The following is an 18,458-nucleotide window of genomic DNA, read 5'->3' on the forward strand; positions in this document are numbered from 1 at the left end:
TACCTTTCAGGCACCCAAAGTTCGTCAGTGATAACTGTTGTCACATACATCATTTCCTAAGGACTGAGTATATGCCCCTCCTACACCAAATGTTCTGTCTCACTCCTCAGAGGGCACTTTACATCATGGTAAGCTGTGTAGTCTTGTACCTGCCCATCACCCACCGCACCTTAGAAATGCTGTGCATTTCAGAAACTAAGGCAAAGAGAATTTTTATTTTTTAGGATGATGCCTTAAAATCATCTCATAACCACTACTTTTCCAAAATCAGGATTTAAGATGCTTTTGGAGCCTTAAAATGTTTCCAGACAACAGACAATAACCATCTGTTTCCAGTCTTCCCCAAGGACAAGCCAATAGAAAACAGCTTTCATATGTAGCATAAATTACTGGGATTAGAGGAAACAAAGCGTTTCCTGACAATGAAGACTAAATGATTGCACATGATAGCTGAGACAGGTTTGAGATTCTATGGAATAAGGATACTAAAGATCTTGAGACAGCAGAGTCTCATAAATTGTATTTTCTTTTGCATTGAATTCATTTCAAGTTCCTTCCAGAAACCCAGATGACAGAATAAGCATTCTCTTCTCTTCCAACTTCTGTGGTTTCATCTTTGTTCTATTGATTTACCACTTCAATTTATTTGTTTTCCCACTACCAAAATCTCTTGAATTTGAACAAGCTTGACGTTTCTTTGTGGAAAATATTTTAGGTTTTGCTTCCCATCTTTAGGAATGTATGTGCACACGTGCATGTATGTATGTTTTCCTACTTATCCTAATTCTTTATTTCCTCACTAAAAACTATGTGCATCATCTTCTCTTCAAATGATACATGACTTGAGGTCTTAAACCTTCTGAATAGAAGCTGCTCCACAAATAAGCAGTTGATTGGGCATTTTCAGGAAATGCTATGGGCTCCAGGTCCAGAGAGGTTCTAGTGTCTGGTTGCTGTCCATGAGGGGGTCCATCATGAGGATCTGGAACACAAGGTCCCAGGCCTCTTTCCAAGCAAGAAGTCTTGGATTGCTTCTGGGACCTGCTCCTGCTATCCAGAACCAGTGAGAGATGCTGGGTTAGATCTTTCTTCTTAGTGGAGGTGTCCTGAGACACAAATCATATGTGAGGAAAGTGAGTTTGGGGAAATGGAGAAGTTTTATTGTGTAAAGTTATTTTCTCCAAAAAGTTTAAATTTCTTTGGCTTCAATAGAGGGCTATGACTAGCTGGATTAGTGGGTTTTAATTTTTAGGTCAGGGAGTTTAGTGTTGTCTGGTGTGATAAAATTCTGTGAGGATACACATTATCCCAAAGAGAATCCTAAGATTGTAAACACACAGTGTGATCAAAATATATAGTGAATGTTTAAATTTTAAAAGTTTATTACAGTGAAAACACATTACTATGAGTCCCCCTCGAAAATCCTGCCCCTTGTGATCTTTATGTCCCCCAAAGTGTCTTTATGAGATGTGGTCAAAAATACGGTAAATGCTGCTGCTGAGTGCCGCCCAACAGAAACGAAAGCTCATAAACACATCACATCTTTTCAATCCGCCGTATTCACTGAATCTGTGCAAATCCTGGCTCTTCCCCAAAGTTGGAGTGACCATGAAAGGTAAATGTTTTCAATCTGATTCTGGATTCTGATCTTTGATTCTGGACATCAAGACAGCTGCAATGGCACAACTCAAGACGCAAAGGAGAACTTCTAGAAGTGCTTCAGAAAGTGCCAAGAATGATGGGATAAGTGTGTTTGAAGTAATGGGGAGTATTTTCAGGGAATTTAATGGCAATATGTCTTTTACTATAATAACTTTTTAAATTAAACATTCACTGTATTTTCTATCATTGAGAGAGAGAGAGAGAGAGAGAGATCTCCCCACCTTTAAATTCCAAACTCCCAGATATCTGTGTCCTCCTCCAGAGTGGATTCCCCCCTGGTAAAATACCCCAGAAAGGTGTCTAAGGGACCACTGGTCAGGACAGAGTCCACAGCTGACCGCGGGACTTAGCTGCTTTCTTGCTTCTGTTCATCCCTTCCCTTGGAGGGGACGGGTTATGAAGAGGTGGCTTCTGCCTCTTCCGACTCCGGCATCAAGGCTGCAGAGCCTCACCTGACTTTCAGAGACAGAGGGAGGCAACGGGCTCTTTCCTCCTCTCTTCCAGCGCTGTCCCCAGAGGAGTGTCCTGGGGCCGAGGGGGTGGAGGAGTCAGAGAGGCCCGAGTGCAGCACAGAGTGGGGAGAGAGAGAAGCAGACGCCCTGTCAGACTGAAGCGGAGCGGAGGGGCTCCAGCTTCGAAGGGGTAAGGATCCGGGGCCTCCTGGCCTGAGAGTTGTTGGGACGCTGGAAGCTGGGGGGCGGGATCGGGCTCTGTTGGGCGTGGCGCTGTCCGCAGCCCCGGTGCTGAAATGGCCCGGGTCCGGGAAGAAGCGCATGGCAGCCAGAGCAGGCTGTGGCCTCTGCTCCCAGGTCTGACACCCCTCACCCTTCCAGGCTTGCTCAGAGGACAAGAATCCTCCTCTGTGTCCCCCAGTTCCACTGCACCCCTTTTTACTCACGCCCCGCAGCTGCGCTGGCCAAGCCCGCTGAACCGTCGGGGCGGAAGCAGCTGGGACGCGATTGGGTGCAACTGCGCGTCCCTCCGGACAGCTGACCCCACAGGCTGTGCCTCCACTCGCGCGGGTTGGGAAGGGGCCCAGTCGCTGTCCTCTCCCCTCGCTCCAGGCTGGGATAACGCAGTGGCTCCCCAGACACCTGCTGCTGCTCTGGGGCAAAAAGTCTACGACTTGGTCAGGGCACCGCGGGACTTCCTTTACTGGACCCTATTCAACCTAGGGATCCAAAGACACAAGTGGACCGAGGAGAAGGCAATTAAAATTCTTCTGAGGAGTGAGCACTTTATTTTCACACCCCCAGCCTTGGCTGCCGGGGCTTAGCGCTAGGGGACCCTGAAAGGACAGCAGGCTCTCTGATCCTTTGCAATCTGCTAATCCGACCCACGCCTGTTCTCTGTCCTCAGGCTCCTCTCTCAACAGCTCAGCCCCAGCCCATCCCTGACACCCCCAGGTGGCTGAGCGCTCTGAGCCTTGTGCTCAGGCATCCCGGGGGCTGGGGCTGGGTCGGGGCTGGGGAGTGGGAAGTGGAGGGCTATTTTCTTTTTCTCCTTTGGACTCACCCTCCATTGTGCTGTTGTCTGTTATTTAAGAGGGAGGATTTCTGGCTACAGCTGGTGTTTAGAGGGGAGAAAGGGAATTAGAGCAGAGGGACCTGGAGCCCGCAGCCCATCCTATTGGGCAGTGAACTGTATGCCTCTGACAAGCAACCCACTCTGCCTGGGCAGCTGGGCATGGGAAGCTGGACAGCCCAATGGCAGGCATCCCCCATTACATCTTATATAGGGATGAGGCTGGGATCTGCAGCACAGACCCTAGTACCTAAACCCCTAGGGAATAGCCCTCCACCTGGGTTCAGATGCCATCCCACAGTGGGCAGCTCAGACCCCCACTTGCAACATTCCCAATGGATGATCTGTCTTCTAACTCACACTTGCATTCATAAAACAAACACTCAGATCACTGTCTGGGTGTGGGGGTCACCACTTGGGCATGCTTTTAGGTTCATACCCCCTAAATGAGAGGTCACAGGCTGGAGTGAATGGTTCCATTTTCTGATGACTCACACAGGATCTCTATCAATTTCCCTGGGACCCTAGCCAGGACTGCATGCACCCCTTGCCTTTAATGCACCTGTTTTTATGCCTTTTCAGTCCTCACTAACAATCTGCCACTGTGGCTGTGATGGTTAATAATGGGTTGCCATGGTGACCACTCTCCAGTCACTATGGTATCCAGGATGTAAACAATTAGGAGCCACCTAGGTTTTTCTCTCTAGTTCTCCAGTGTTCTGCAGAAGGGAGGGAAGGATGGAAAGGGCCAGGTTCAGATCCTTTCTCTGCCAGGTCCTCTCTTTTCCTTTCCCTCCCCACTGCACCCTCTTCTCCTGAAACCCTCCCTAGTCTCCCACCAACCACTCAGACCTCAAGGCTGAGATGGACCAAACTCCTTTCTCCATCTCACCATTACATACACTAGAGGGTTGGGAATGGTTTTCCCTCTGACCTAATTCATGTCAGTTGCACACTGGCTACTCCTGAGTACAAAGCACAAAGCTAAGTCTAATGGGAGAAACAGAATTAAATTAATTAAACAGCCACAGTCCCTGCCTTCTGGGGCCTCACAGTGTAGTGTAGGAGACAACTTAAAATGTTTGTGAGCCAGCCCATGCTCTGGACTGAAATAGAGGTGGCAATCGCTCTGGGAGTAGAGAAGTGGGAGAGATTGACTCCTCGACAAGGAGGGGCTCCCACGAGAAGTCATGTTGGAGTTAAACTTGCAATCAGCTGGTGAGGAAGAAGGAAAAGGTCTCTCTAGGCAGGACTAGCAGGAATAAGGATGTGAGGATTCATCAGGAGAGGACAGGCCCCGCTGGGGTCACAGACTGGAACACCTCTGCCGCTTAGCCTATTACTCATGCAACATCTGAGCTTCTGGGATTTGAGAGGAGTCCGCTGGCCAGAGCTCAGCCCTCAGCCCACATCCAGCCCAGAACAGAGAAGGCTGGGAAATACAGGAAGCACAGGATGAACTCCCTGACAATATTCATGACACTCAAAAGAGTGAGGAATTTGGTTTAGATGGAACATCCCGTTAGAGCTGATGTGACCCAGGATATGAAAAGCCTTGGGTGTCACACTAAGAGATGGGGACTGTAAGCTGGAGAAATATGCAGGCTCTGCAATTTCTGAGAAGAGGGACATAATTTGAGCCATCCTTTAGAGAGGCTCTGGCGTTACCCTGGAAGGTTCATTCATCCTACCATTCTTTCATTCCACCACCTCCTGAGTGCCAGGCACTGGGTAGAGTGCAGAGGTGAGACTGAAGTTGGGAGATGAGCATAAGGGGTTATTTCAACAGTCCTAGGAGGGGGGCCAGGGCCTGGAAAAAGGTGGGGGCACAGCTGGAAGAGGCCAGGAGCTGCCTCTGTCTGGTTCACCAGGAAACACCCCCCACCTGGCACTTGATGAGCATCAGTCCGATTCTGATTAGTGAGTGGTGGGAGGGCACAGAGGGATGGTTGACTCATTAGTGCTGTGACTGACAGGACCTGGGAGGCACTCAGGGGGTGGGGAGTGAAAATGCGTGCAGTCAGCTGAGTGACCAGTAGGCTTTGGGTATCATTCGTGGCAGTGACCAAGTTAGGGAGGAAGCTGTGCTTTGGAGTACTTCAGGGATTGCAGTAAGGAAAGCTCTTCCTTCTTTTATCCTCCTCTGTAGGATTCGTGTATTTCACCTCAAATTATAATAATGCAGTGCAGGGGTTAAACAGGCTTTTGTTCCCCAGCTCTGCCACGGGTGAATTTGAGTAAGTTATTTAATCATTCTGAATCTCAGATTCTTCTCATGTAAATTGAAAGCACTGAGCCCACTTCATTGGGTTGTTGGGGGATTAAATGAAGCGAATTCCTTAGTCTGGTGTGTGGCAGGTGGCAAATTCTTAAAGTTAGATATGTCCATCTCATGATTTCCTTTGATAGCAAAGGATTACTTTTGTAATCACATGCCAAAAGTTAAAAAGGAAAACCTCATTTTACCTCCTGTGCTTGCTGCCAAGCCTGGTAAAGTCAATGGAGAAGGAAGAAAGGTCTTTGGCCCAGCCTCGCTGGCCCAAAACATGTAGCAGGAAGAATAGGTGGTTCTAGAAAGAGCATCTATGGGTTTAGCTGCAGAGATTTTGATTCCCCAGTTCTGGAAAGATCTGGAATGAAGTTTCATCCTCTTGAAATCTCAACTCAAACAGCTGAATCTTGTTACAAAGCATTAATTTCAAAACTGAGTACACTCAGACCTAAGAAACCCAGAGTCCTGTTCGTTCTGAGTCAGTGCTGGAGAAGACACTTTCTAGACATGAGACAGGCCTCTGCTTCCCTGGTTGAGTAACATAATTGATAATCTCAGTCCAATTTCAGTGCATTCTCTTCCACCCCAAATCCCTTTCTGTTCTTGAGAACAATGTTCATTTTGTTCCCCAGGCAGAAATTGAAAATTTGCAGCTGGTCTGAAGAAGCTTTTGTGTGCTTGTGTTATACAATGCATAAAGGTTAGAAGAGGAAAGGTTCTACCTCACAGCCATGAGATGTCTTTCAGAAACAAGACTCAGTCCTCCTATCTCAAACTCCTGGTGCTGGTACCTTCCTGGGATTGGGATAGTCTACACTGTGTTGCATAGAGAAGGGAGAACAGAATTCTGACCTCCCCCTCTCCTCTTCATCTCCTAGCTGAGCTCCGAGAATGGCTGGATGTGCATTCATTGTGAAACACCTGAGATAAACTCTGGGACCTTTCTGGGGAAGGGAGAGGGAAGCTATGATACTTACTGGTTCCAGAAATCAGCCTGTTTCTTGAAAGGCAGGAGATTAAGCCTGTAGGACTACAAGTAGATTAATCCTGGCTGTGTGAACTTCATGCCTCAGTTTGCCCTTCTGTAAAATAAAGATAGTAATAGACTCCTTATGATATAGGGCATATGATATAGGGATGATATATGGACCTCTAAAATATTATAACTCCCAACCTGCTAGATGTCCGACTCACCGAGTTCGTGCTCTCTAAAATAGAAGAATAAGGGCCAGGGATTTAGCTCAGAGGGTTTGCCGCCTGCTGCACAAGTGCAAGGACCTGAGTTCGATCCCCGGTACCAAAATAAATAAATAAATAAATAAATAAAATAGAAGAATGAATTCTAGGATCAAAGGAAGTTAGGAGTAGGAAAAATTTATTGAGAGAGAGATAGCTTCTGTCTAAGAGAGACAGAAGGGGGCCCAGAAAGTGGGTTACCCATGAACACAGCTTCTCAAAGGTGTTTTGTAGAGCAAAACCATGAGGTGATGTGGGTATAAGGTGGGACAAAACTATAATCAACTAATAAGATTATAAGTATGGTTGCTTAGGTAATATTGATCCAATGGGAAATCATGAGGTGGGTATGAGGTGAGACAAAACTATGGTCAACCAATAAGATTACAACAAGAATAGTCACTTAGGTGATATTGATTAAATGAGGGTCAAATAGGGAAGCAAGGCACACAGCAAGTGTACATGGACCAAACAAGGATTTTCCAGGAAGGAATGTGCTAGGGAGGTTTAGGTTCCCACCCAAGGTGATTGATGCCTATTTAAAATATCAGTCACTTCTGTTCACCCCTAGGGGAAGTATGTGGATGCAGTACTTTCTCTTTGTCCTGAAGCCTGGCCTTCAGTGAATGTGCCTCCAGCCACAATTGTCTTCTACACTGACATCTTTGAGGGCCCAGCCCCTCTCTACAGTACTCATAGAGTTACTGGGAGCATTAAATGAATTTGTAAAAAGTTGTACAACAACCACACATGCTGGCATATGCCTGTGATCCCAGCACTTGGGAGGCTGAGGCAGGAGCATCAGCAGGAGTTTGAAGTCAACCTGGGATATGCAGTGAGTTTAAGGCCAGCCCAAAATACATAGTGAGCCCTGTCTTTAAAAAAAAAAAAAAGGTTGTAGAGCAGAGACTCACATAGCATAAGTCCTAAGAAATGTCATTATGAGCCGATGTGGTGGTACATGCCTATAGTCCCAGCACCTAGGAGGCTGAGACAGGGGAATTGCCAGGAGTTTGAGGCCAGGCTGGGCTACATAGTAAATGCAAGGCCAGCCTGAACTAGAGTGAGACCCTGTCTCAAAAAAAATAATGTCATTAGGATGATGATGATGAATGTGCTGTTTTGACATTTCTCATCTTTATCACAGTTCTATTTTGTAAGTTCCTTAAAGCAGATATTGTGAGTTTTGCATTTCAAAGTGTTTTAATTTTAGATTTGATATTATTTCCTTTTATAGACATAGTTCAAATGCCATAAGTCACCCATTTAAAGTCCACTGCTTTGTTTAATATATCCACAGCTCTGCGACCATCACAACATAGTTTTAGAACTTTTGAGTACCTCAGAAGAAGCCCTGGATCCAGGGTGCCATCCCTTCTCCTGCCCCAGGCGGCTGTTGCCATCTGCGCTTTGCCTGCCATGCACATTTCATGGCACTAATGTCATGGGTCATATTGCTTTTGTTTATCCATTTATCAGTGGATGGATATTTATATCCTATCTAGCTACAAGACATGTCTTTCCATGGCTACCTTCTTCAAGACCACAATTACTGTCTTTCAAACACAGTTGAATAAGACCATTCACACTGTCTTTCAAGAGTGATTTGCCTCAAACAAGTTTCAGAGCTTTTCCTCTCCCTAAACCTGACATCGCTTGAGTGCACCCAGCCCTGGTCACCAGGAGTTGTCTGTCTGCACTATAGGCTGGGTCACAGAACCCAGAGTGAGTGAGTGGCCCAGCACTGGAGGATCTCTTTTCTCCCCTGGCTTCTCAGGTGGAAAGGGAGGAAGGGAAAGGCTGTTCACAGTGTGCATTAGGAGCACTTCCAAGGTATGCAGAACCATGGGAGTGACTGGTTTACATTTGATGTTTAATTTCACAAAGTGAGACTAGCCAGCCTCACATTTACTGGGAATTTCCTGAGTGCCTTTGCCCGGGAGATGCTGAGCAGGTCGAGTTCTGGAGCTAATGACTTCTAAGGAGATGAAGACCCCAAGTGGTGACAGTGACCAGCCTGAGCTGGAGGGCCTGGGGCAAGCCCCACCCACCCACCCCGTGCCTCTCCAAAGGTCAAGGCTCAGGGCTCTGCCCTAACTGGGCTCAGGCTTGTTTGTTATGGCTCTGTGTCCAGTTGAGGTGCCTCACTGATTCTCAGTCTTATCACCAAGGCAGAGGGTCAATCTGAAAGTTGCCCAGTGGCTGGAGGAGTGGGTGTTCTGGCCTGTAACACCTCTGATATCTCCGTGGCATTCAAGGCTTGGAAAATGATAACATGTCAAATTGGATCAGGACAAGTTTTCATGTTTACACCACACACAAAAAAAGAGGATGGAGCAGGAACAATATTTCATGAGTATAAAGGATTGTTTATTCATCATGAGCAAGGAGCAAAATGTTTTCCAGAAGCACAGTTTAGTGAGGGGAAAAAGCTTCACATGTTTTGCTCATCTTTGTTCCTTACTTTCTCTCTTCGTCATGAATTCCTGACCATTTTCAAATGGGGTGGAAATTTCTAGTATGGCCCATTTGTAGGATTATTGTAAAGATGGAATAAGTTAGGATGAATTTTAAGTTATTAGAACAGAAAGAACAGAGAGTAAGTGCACAGTAAATACAGTGTCGTTACACTGTTGTTCCTCCTCCATTCATGCCACACATTTGTGTGTGTGTGTGTGTGTGTGTGTTTTACTGAGGCTTGAATCCAGAACCTTTGCACTGAGCTAGATCCCAAGCCCTTTGTTTTTCATTTTTTGAGACACAGTCTCATTAAGTTGCTAAATTGCCCAGTCTGGGCTCAAAGTTGTAATCCTCCTGCCTCAGCATCCCAGGGTGCTGAGATTACAAACGTGCCACCACACCCAACCCACACATTTTTTTATTATCTACTATATGTATTTGCTGAATATTTGGAGAATAAAATATTTAAGAAAAAGGAAATAGGTTCTGCCTTCATGGGTTTTGTAGTTAGTGAAGGAACAAGAAAAATACAAGAATATCTAGAACACACGTGAGCCACATTAAGTGCCTTACCTTAATCAGGTTTCCAGGCCAATGATGATGACAAAGATGAACACCAGAGTACAAAAGTCTTGATTCAAATCCCTAAAGGTGCCCAACACAATAGCGAACTCGTGTTTAATGTTAAAGACTCAGTGTGATTGTTTCCACCTGGGAAGCCTCCTCAGCATTCCCCTAGGCAGATCAGGGTTTCCTCCCTAATCCACGTTGCCCCCCCCACCCTGCCTCTACTTCTATTTCCACACCTCTAGCATATCCCACCCCCATTGGGTTACACATCTGTTCCTACCTGCTGCATTTTGTGCACTCAAAGACAGAGACCTGTATTTATAATCCTCAGAGCCAGGTACAGTGCCTGGGACATACTGGCCAGGAGTCAATAAGAAGACTAGGGGAGGGAGGACATATCTGATTTAACTGTGTAAAGAAAAGTGGTGTGAAGTGGTGTGCTGTGTTGTTCATTCCAGTCAAGTCCTTTCACTTGGGAGAGGCTCAAAAACCTGCCTGCAGGCCACTGCAAGGTCACCTTTAGGGTGGACAGGATGCCTCTTCTTCCTGTTCTTGGAAACTAAAATTAAATTTGTGCATTTCTACCTTCCTGTGGTGGATGTGGTAATGAAACAAAACAAATCACAGTATGGAAGGCAGACCCAGGCTTTGCTTTCTTCATTTGCAAAATCAGCATCACTACAACCTCCTGGGACTCCTGCAGATTAAGAGCACTGGATACTGAAGTGCTTCTCACTGGGCAGCAGCTTTCATTTTCACTGACTGTGATTTACTGTGAGTTCTAGAGTTTATCCCGGCTGAAGATTTGAAAATCTATTTGGCTTTGGCTTTTCTGTACTCTCTTGAGGTGCCATGACTTAAAAACTGGTAAAGGGCAGGCCGGGGATTTAGCTCAGTGGCACCACGCCTGCCTCACAAGCGCAAGGTCCTGAGTTCGATCTCTGCTACCAAAAAAAACTGGTAAAAGAAAGAATTAAGTATTTATCTTGCCTTTCTTTTAGGAACTCTACCACAGATCAACTAAGTAATTAATGACTTCAAATCTTCTTTTTAAAGAATGTCTTAGCTAACTGAGGAATAAATGATAGATTGTCACCAATTTATAACCTCCAATGGATGGATCTAGGTAATGATCACCAAGGGCTGCTGACATCACCCAAAGAAACATCCTCAGGTCTCATGGAGGCTCTGATGGAAAAACATAGCTCCTCACTATAAACAGTCTCACCAAAACACAACGATGGAATACAAAGTTGATGAACCCTCTGCGTATAATCACCAGTATATTGCAAGTATTTTTAAGTTGGAATCCACAAAAGCTACACTGTAGGAAACTACAAAACAAAGTTCTGCCACTTAAAGGAAATGGGAGATGTGGGCAAAAAACTTGGGGTTAACAAATATGAATGAGTATATTAGCCAATCAGAATATACAGATCTTATTTTCACCCTGATTCTTTTTACATACATATTTTTAAAACAATCATTTATGACCTATGACATAATAGAGGAGAGATCTTACAAATAATCTTAAACTTATATTTCTTCTTAATGATGTCCATTTTACTCTGTCCAACTCCAAAGAACACAGAGCTAAAAGAGAAATTAGGCCAGGTACAGTGGTGCATACCTGTAATCCTAGCACTGAGGGAGGCAGAAGGAGGAAGATCACAAGCTGAAGTCCAGTCTGGGCAAATTAGCAACTTAGGGAGACCCTATCTAAAATAAAATTTAAAAAAAATTTTAAAGGGCTGGGGATTTAGCTCAGTGGTAGAGAGCTCCTAGTATACAAAAACAAAACAAGAGAGAAATCAGGCCTGCCCCTAACCTTGAAGGGCCTAGATCAAGCATGCAAATAACCTGCTTACCATGTGTTTAAATATCTAGTAGTTAAACAACATGTCAGCTTTGATAAGCCCTTCCCCAAAATAGAAAAAGCTGGATCCTGGACAAGGGCATGTATGCAGGTTGCTGATTTGGGAACTGATATAAGGGAGAGGCATAGAGGTCTTAGAAGAAGGTGAAAGTTAAGAAGAGGAAGCGAACCCAATGTACATCATCAAATGTACACCATTCTTGTCAGGTAGGGTTTCTCCAAGGAGCCTGTAGAATCCTCTCCCTGAGGGATGGGAGAGTGTACACCCATTATGCTTGGGATCTGAAATGTCCCCCAAAGACTCATGTGGAAGGCTTGGTCCCCAGTGTAGCAATATTCAAAGGTACGGCTTCGGGGACTAGATCATGGGGGCTCTTGTCCATTAGACCCAATGGATTAATCCATGGACTATTGGGAGGTAATGGAGAGTGTAGGAGGTGGGGCCTAGTTGGAGGAAGTGGGTCAATTGGGGGAGTGGCCTGGAAGGGTTTACCTTGTTTCTGGCCCTTCCTTGCTCTGTTTCCTGGCTGCCATGAGATGAGAAGCCTTGCTCCACCATGCCCATTCACCATGATGCTCTGCCTCACCACAAGCAGCAACAATGGAGCCAGGGAATCATGGACTGAAATCTCTGAAACCATGAGCAAAATACACCTTTACTTCTTTAGATCATTTTTCTCAGGTATTTCATCACAATGACAACAGGCTGACTAATACAACACCATCTGAGCTCTGCTTCAACTAGTTGAGGGTTACCTGAAGGGTGCTGATTCTCTAGCACTTCTGGGTGTGCGCTTGTGTCAGAATGGCCAATGTGATTTGAGCAGATGGGCAGCTCAAACATAGGATGGACATAGGGCAGCCCCAGAGCAGAGGATGAACAACCCACAGAATAGCTAAAGCAGGGAGCAAAGTGCTACCAGATTACCCAGCATGCAACTTATTGCCATAGTAATAGCTGGACTGGAAGATGTCAGGAAGCAGAGAGCTGGAGATGACCATTACATGGACCAAGCTAGGATACTGTTGAATCAAACATGCCCCACCCTCTTGTTGTGACATATACACTGTCATAATGACTTTGGCAGACTTAAGCTATCTCAAGCAACAGAGATGGGTCAGGGTCCAGCTGAGCCAAAAGCTGTGCTTGAATGACTTGGGGTGCTGGAACTGTGCAGAGCAGGGCCCTCCATGGAGCTGTTCTGGGGTAACATCCTGGGTTCCTTACCTGACCTCCCTTTAGATGTGGAATTAATTTGGTCCCAGAGTGAACCATTAAGCCATGTAGAGAAATTGCCATCTTTCTCTGGAGTGGTCTCTACTGCCATTTGACACACCTAAGCCATGTGGCTGCTCCAGAGAGCCTTGTTAGGCTATTTTAGTGAAAACATTCTCAGAATTTATGTTCCAGTTGGAAGAGTTGTCTAGAAGTCACAGAAATGGCCAATCACGCCAGCCACACCCCCATGTGAGCTCCCTTTCTCCTCAATCCTTACAGGCACCTTGCAGGGTTTGTTGAAGGGAAAGCACTCAGGGTTGGGTTTCTGGCACAAGGAAAGGATCACACTGATAAGTTTTATCTATTGGACAAGCTATCTACTGGACATCTCTGAGTCTCAACTTGGCCATCTGTAAATAGGGAAAAAGAACAAATGCCTCATGAGGCTACTGCGGGGATTAACAGATAAAGTATAGTTGGGTTTAGCATCTTTTGTAAAGGTCTTATAAAGGTGAAGTATTGTTACTTTTTTTCAAACTTTGTTTTAAAACAGAATTCAGGAGAGCTTCTAAAAGGTGCCAAATTATAAGATTAAAAATAAGGAAATGACGCCTACCATGGTGATTCTGGCCTGTAATACAGCTACTCAGAAGGCTGAGGCAGGAGGAGGGCAAATTTGAGGCTGGCCTGGACAACTTAGCGAGACCCTGCCTCAAAATAAAATATAAAAAGGGCTGGAGATGCAGCTCAGCACTCCCTAGATTCATGCCCTAGTACCGGAGAAAAAAGGAAATGAGAAAAACCACAGTCAAAAGGAACATCACATGATCCTAGAGAATCATAAGGGTTTGGCTTCCTTACCTCAGATATCTGCTTGGCCATTCCTTCATTCACTTGTTCTTTCAGCACAGAGCTCTGGTTAGCTCCTGAGCAAGGCCTCATCTGCAAAGGAGTGAAAGAGAAGCCCAGAGATGGCAACTGAAATACAGCTCTCGGCAGGAACTAAGGGAGGGCAGAGAGGAGGGCAGGTGGGCTGGAGCTTGCCTGGGGAGATCATGTGGAGGAACACTTGTCCAGGAGGACAGAGTTTGCAGTCATCTCCTGTCCTTTGTGCTTTGTGCTTTGTGCTTTGTGCTCCTGTTTTAGCAACCACCTCGGGTGAATGTGATAAGCAAGATGGCCAAGGTCAACACCCAATACTCCCATCCATCCTTGACCAGAGTGGAAACCATGGACAGAGACTTTGATCATGCTAAAAAAAGCCTCAGCAGGTCAGGTGGGATTTTTGTTGTGTGCCTGTCAGATTTAACCCCTGTGAGGTTTTTCTCTGTGGGAGAAGACTACCTTAGCATTGGCTGGCCACAGGTTGGTGGCCATGCATAATCACCCCATTGTTGCAGATGAAACTACTATAGAAATATGTCCAGGCTGCCACACTTTGCCCTGTATGCCTAAAAAATGTCCTGAACTCTCTCTATGCCAACCCCCTCCCTGGGCACCGAGGATGTAGTATAAGCTCTGCCCCTCACTTCCAGGGCAGCATCAGGATTCAGGCCATGTTTGTGGGCCTGTGTGGGAAGTGGGCGGCCCCTTGCCAGCCAACCCATCAGTCTCATCGATGACATCTGACTCGGGCAGCCATATGGAAATCGGGGGCCTTGAATGCTACTTACAAGTTACAAATAGACCTTTACTTCCCTACACCTCAGTTTTCTTCCCTGTAAAATGGAACAGCATTCTTTCCCCAGCTCCTGGAGATGGTAAAGATGCAAGAGATTATCTATGTGGCTCACATGGACCACACTTTTATGTCTCTTAAATTCTCAATGAGACAACTGAGTTGAACCATAAGAAACTTTTTTTCCAATATTCATGTTGTTTTTGTCCCGCCCACATAGAATTGAAATTTTTTCCCTGTTATGAAATGTAAATGGATATTACCTGATTGTCCCAAAATGCAGTGACAGCCCTGCACCCCCACACCCTTCACCCATCTTTCTCTTTGCTCACCTGCATGTGGCACTTCCTCTCTCAGGGGCACATTTGTGCTTTTCTCTCTCTACCTTCTTGGTCCCAGCACCTCAGCAAACACTGCTAATAAGGGATGGTCAACAATCCCAAAGAGATGGAATCCCCATTATTGCAAATTTGTGCAGCCCTTGCACTCCATCTTCTAAGATTCGGGTAAAGGAAAGAAATCTAGAGTAGCCAACAGATATTTATTTCCTCCAACCATTAGAAGCTGGTGCTGGAACCCCAGGAAACTGCCTGTGACTTCGGAGGCATCAGAAAATCCCATCCTACCCAAATATGTCCCTCTCACTGGCCTGGCCTTTTTTTTCTTTTTTTTTTTTTGGTACCAGGGATTGAACTCAAGACCTTGAAGTTTTGAGGCAGGTGTGGTGCCACAGAGCTAAACCCCAGCCCTCACTGGCCTTTTGTAAATGCCTGTAGCCTGCTGGTGGGGACTAGTTCCTATAGGTTAAAGCATTGCCCCTTACTTAAAAAGAAAAAGGGCACCATTAGAACACTTACATCAGCTAAAACCTTGATATGCATTAATAGTCTCTTCCCCATAATGAGCTACTAGAGGCCCCTGAAAGGGAGCTTTGATCAGAGTGTTGGGCCCCAGCTCAGTCCCGGCAGTGATGCCAGGCTTCTGGACTCAGGCCCAGTGGGAGAAGCACAAAAGCTGCCAGGATCATGGTTATTTCAAGGAAAATGGACCTTTCCCAATTGTTCCCTCTTGCCTGTATGAGCCAGAGTCAAGCTCTTCGTGGGGCATCCAGACTCCCTAGGGCAGAGAAGGTAGCAGGGAAAGATGTGCTTTGGAAAAAACACATCTTTGCCTTGAAATTCTTGCCCATTAAAAAAAGATTCGAGCCAGGCATGGTGGCCCACACCTGTAATCCCAGCATTCGGGAGGCTGAGGCAGGAGGATCACTGGGAGTTTGAGGCCAGTCTAGCCTACATAGTGAGTTCAGGGCCAGCCTGATCTACAAAGGGAGAACTTGCCTCAAAAACAAAACAAAACAAAAAAACAAATAAAAAACAACAAAAAGAAAATTCAGGGTCTGTAATCCCAGCACTTAAGAGGCCGAGGTAGGAGGATTGTGAGCTCGAGGGCAGACAGGGCTACTTAGTGAGACCCTGTGTCAAAAAACAAAAACAAAAACAAGAAAGAAGGGAAGGAAGGAAGGGAGGAAAGATGAAAGGAAGAGAGAAAGAAAAAAGAAAAGAAAAGAAAGCTTTTGGGATAAATAACTGGACTTTGTGGCTTTGTGTGCTACAGTATCAGAGACTGTTTAATGATATCGAGAAGCCAGCAGGAGCTGTGTTCTGTGTGTCCCTTTGCTAAGTGTCCCCAGGACCAAGGAGCTACCATATCTGGCTTCCCTGAGACAGCCCTGCCTATGCCTCACCCTAGTCTTTCACCAAATCAGTGGCCCGGTCTTCTTTTTCTCTTTATTAAATTATTGGAGTTATCTTCCCAAGGAAAGTCATAAAGAAGGATAAAACTGCTTCCTTTGCATGAGAAAATTTTGGACCCCAAAAATACCAGAAATAAAAATGTGTTGCTTTTCTTTTCTGCTTAGTCCTGCTTATCAGACTCAATTATCTAGGACCCATCTGGCATATTTTTGAAGATAATGCAATAGAAAAAGAATGAAGAATATGCCTCAGAGAACTGCAGCAAGAACAGAGGGCACCCCGAAGCTGACCCTGTCCTGGGGTAGCTGTTCTGAGTGAGCTTTGGGTGTAGGGGTCGTGTCCTACAGAAGAGGCTTTCTCTGTGCCACTTCCTCAGTGGAGCCCAAAGCAATTATCACCCGAGAAAATCACTTCTACCTGCTTCTCCTGGACCAGACTTAAAAAGTCATTGGCTTCCGTTGCCTGTCACATCATTCAAATTCCTTGAGGCTCAAGAAGAGGAAAAGAAACATAAAATGTCATGTTCTCTGGCCTTATGCTGAAAGGCCACCTCCATTTACTCTCACGTCCCCAAGTCACCAGACAAAGACACAAATACTCTGGAGTGAGAAGTTAATTACTAGATCCAGCTCTCAGGGGAGACTTTGTCCTCACCCAGGGACAAAAGACAAAGGAAGTCACCACCTAGCCAACATTAATCCCCCTCTACAAATAAACTCATAAGCTGAACACTTCGGGTGAACCTGCCTGTCTCAGAAGAGGCACCGGCGGTGCTTCACTAGTTGGCCTTGTTCTTGCTGATGCATCTTCTCCACCTGAACCCAAGCCTGTGAGCAGAGGGCCAGCTTCAGGGTCCTGGTGTGGTCTGCTCATCCTACAGAGCCTGAGGCGCAGACACGGTGGTGCCCTAGACCCCTCTGCCAGCTATGGGCAGGACCGGGGCTGGCCCCAGACTCCCCTGCCTCTCTGTGTCCCTGGAAGCTCCCAGCCTCTTGCACTGATTGCCAATAATATCTTCCATTTTTCAGTACCTGTGTCTCTTTGAGGGCTCAGATGTCACCTGAGACACTCAGTTCCTCTCCTCTCTTTCCATCTCCATTCCCCCTGCTTGGTGAAGTCTGCTTCTCCGAGAGCTAACTGTAAGCATGCATCACTTCATAATAGGGACACTTTCTGAGAAATCCATCACTAGGCAATTTTATCATCATGCGATCAGTGTGAGTTGTTAGTAAGTGGTAGGAATTTTTCAGTTCCATTACAATCTTCTGGGACTACTGTCACATATGTAGCCCATTGGCAACTGAAATGACTTCATGTGGTGCATGACTGTAACTGGGCTTCCTTATAAATACCTCCCAGCATTCAACGAGGATAAGTAAGACTCAGAAGCTAAAAGAAAGACACAGATTTGGCAGAATTTCAGGCTCTAAGAAACAATTACGGAGTTGATGCATGGGGAAGAAAAGGCCTCCTTGTGCCCCCTGAACTTACGTCCAGAAGGCTCTCCCTGTCCTCTGAGGCCAAGTGAGCCTCTCTGGGACTGGTGTTTGAACAATGCTGAAATCAAGATGAAACTGTCAATGTTTTCTTTATTCCCTTATGAAGATCAGGATGTTTCAGTTCTGAGGGTAAAGTGACCAGGCCACTGACACCCAGCTGACAGGTGCTGGAGTAGGGAATCAAACCCAGGCCTCCTGGCTCCCCACTGCCACTTCCCTGTGATTGCCACATGATCCACACACAGTGGCCAGACACAGGTTTGCTTTGGGATTGGAGTGAGTCTTGCTCTCCTCGTCTGCCCCACCACCTTTGATGCGATGAGTGCTGATTCCTTTGCCACGAACTTGAATAACTCTGGGGTCAGAATGTGCCCTCCTGGAAGGAACAGAAACCAGAGTGGACAGAAATGCTGGGCTGCTGGTGGGAACACGATGTTTCCATCCTTGGGATTGCCTCTGGGTCTCCCAGGCACATGGAGTGACCAAGTCGCAGCCCAACAGTCAGCTGCCACCGATAGCTCTGTCACTGCCAACTGCTCAGATCCAAGGACTTGAGACAGACTCATTTGTCCTCTGGCCACCTCCTCCAGTAATTGACTTAGGCCCCTTGAAATGTACATCCTACCTTTGTTGTAGACAGAATATGAGGAGGGAATAGGAGTTGTAGCTTACAGGCTGCAGCAGGAACCCCCACAGGGTCTCTTCCAT

General features: G+C 46.1%; 1 protein-coding gene across 2 annotated transcripts in view; it reads left to right on the plus strand.

The window, feature by feature from the left end:
* The first annotated feature begins 2,229 nt into the window (after window positions 1-2,229).
* Cnga3 (cyclic nucleotide gated channel subunit alpha 3) overlaps window positions 2,230-18,458 on the plus strand; it is a 38,508-nt gene continuing 22,279 nt past the window's right edge. Inside the window, exons 1-2 of one of the 2 annotated variants that reach the window (XM_021258044.2) lie at window positions 12,734-12,807; window positions 13,966-14,090. In XM_021258044.2, the coding sequence (XP_021113703.2) occupies window positions 13,996-14,090 (95 nt within the window). In that variant the 5' untranslated portion in view covers window positions 12,734-12,807; window positions 13,966-13,995. Of the gene's footprint in view, window positions 2,305-12,733; window positions 12,808-13,965; window positions 14,091-18,458 lie in introns of those variants that run through there. The other variant, XM_087203340.1, reaches the window with a different exon arrangement.

This window comes from Heterocephalus glaber, unplaced genomic scaffold (genome assembly GCF_053883595.1).
Source record: "Heterocephalus glaber isolate CG9 unplaced genomic scaffold, H.glaber_assembly_v1.0 deba00000470, whole genome shotgun sequence".
NCBI lineage: Eukaryota > Metazoa > Chordata > Mammalia > Rodentia > Bathyergidae > Heterocephalus > Heterocephalus glaber.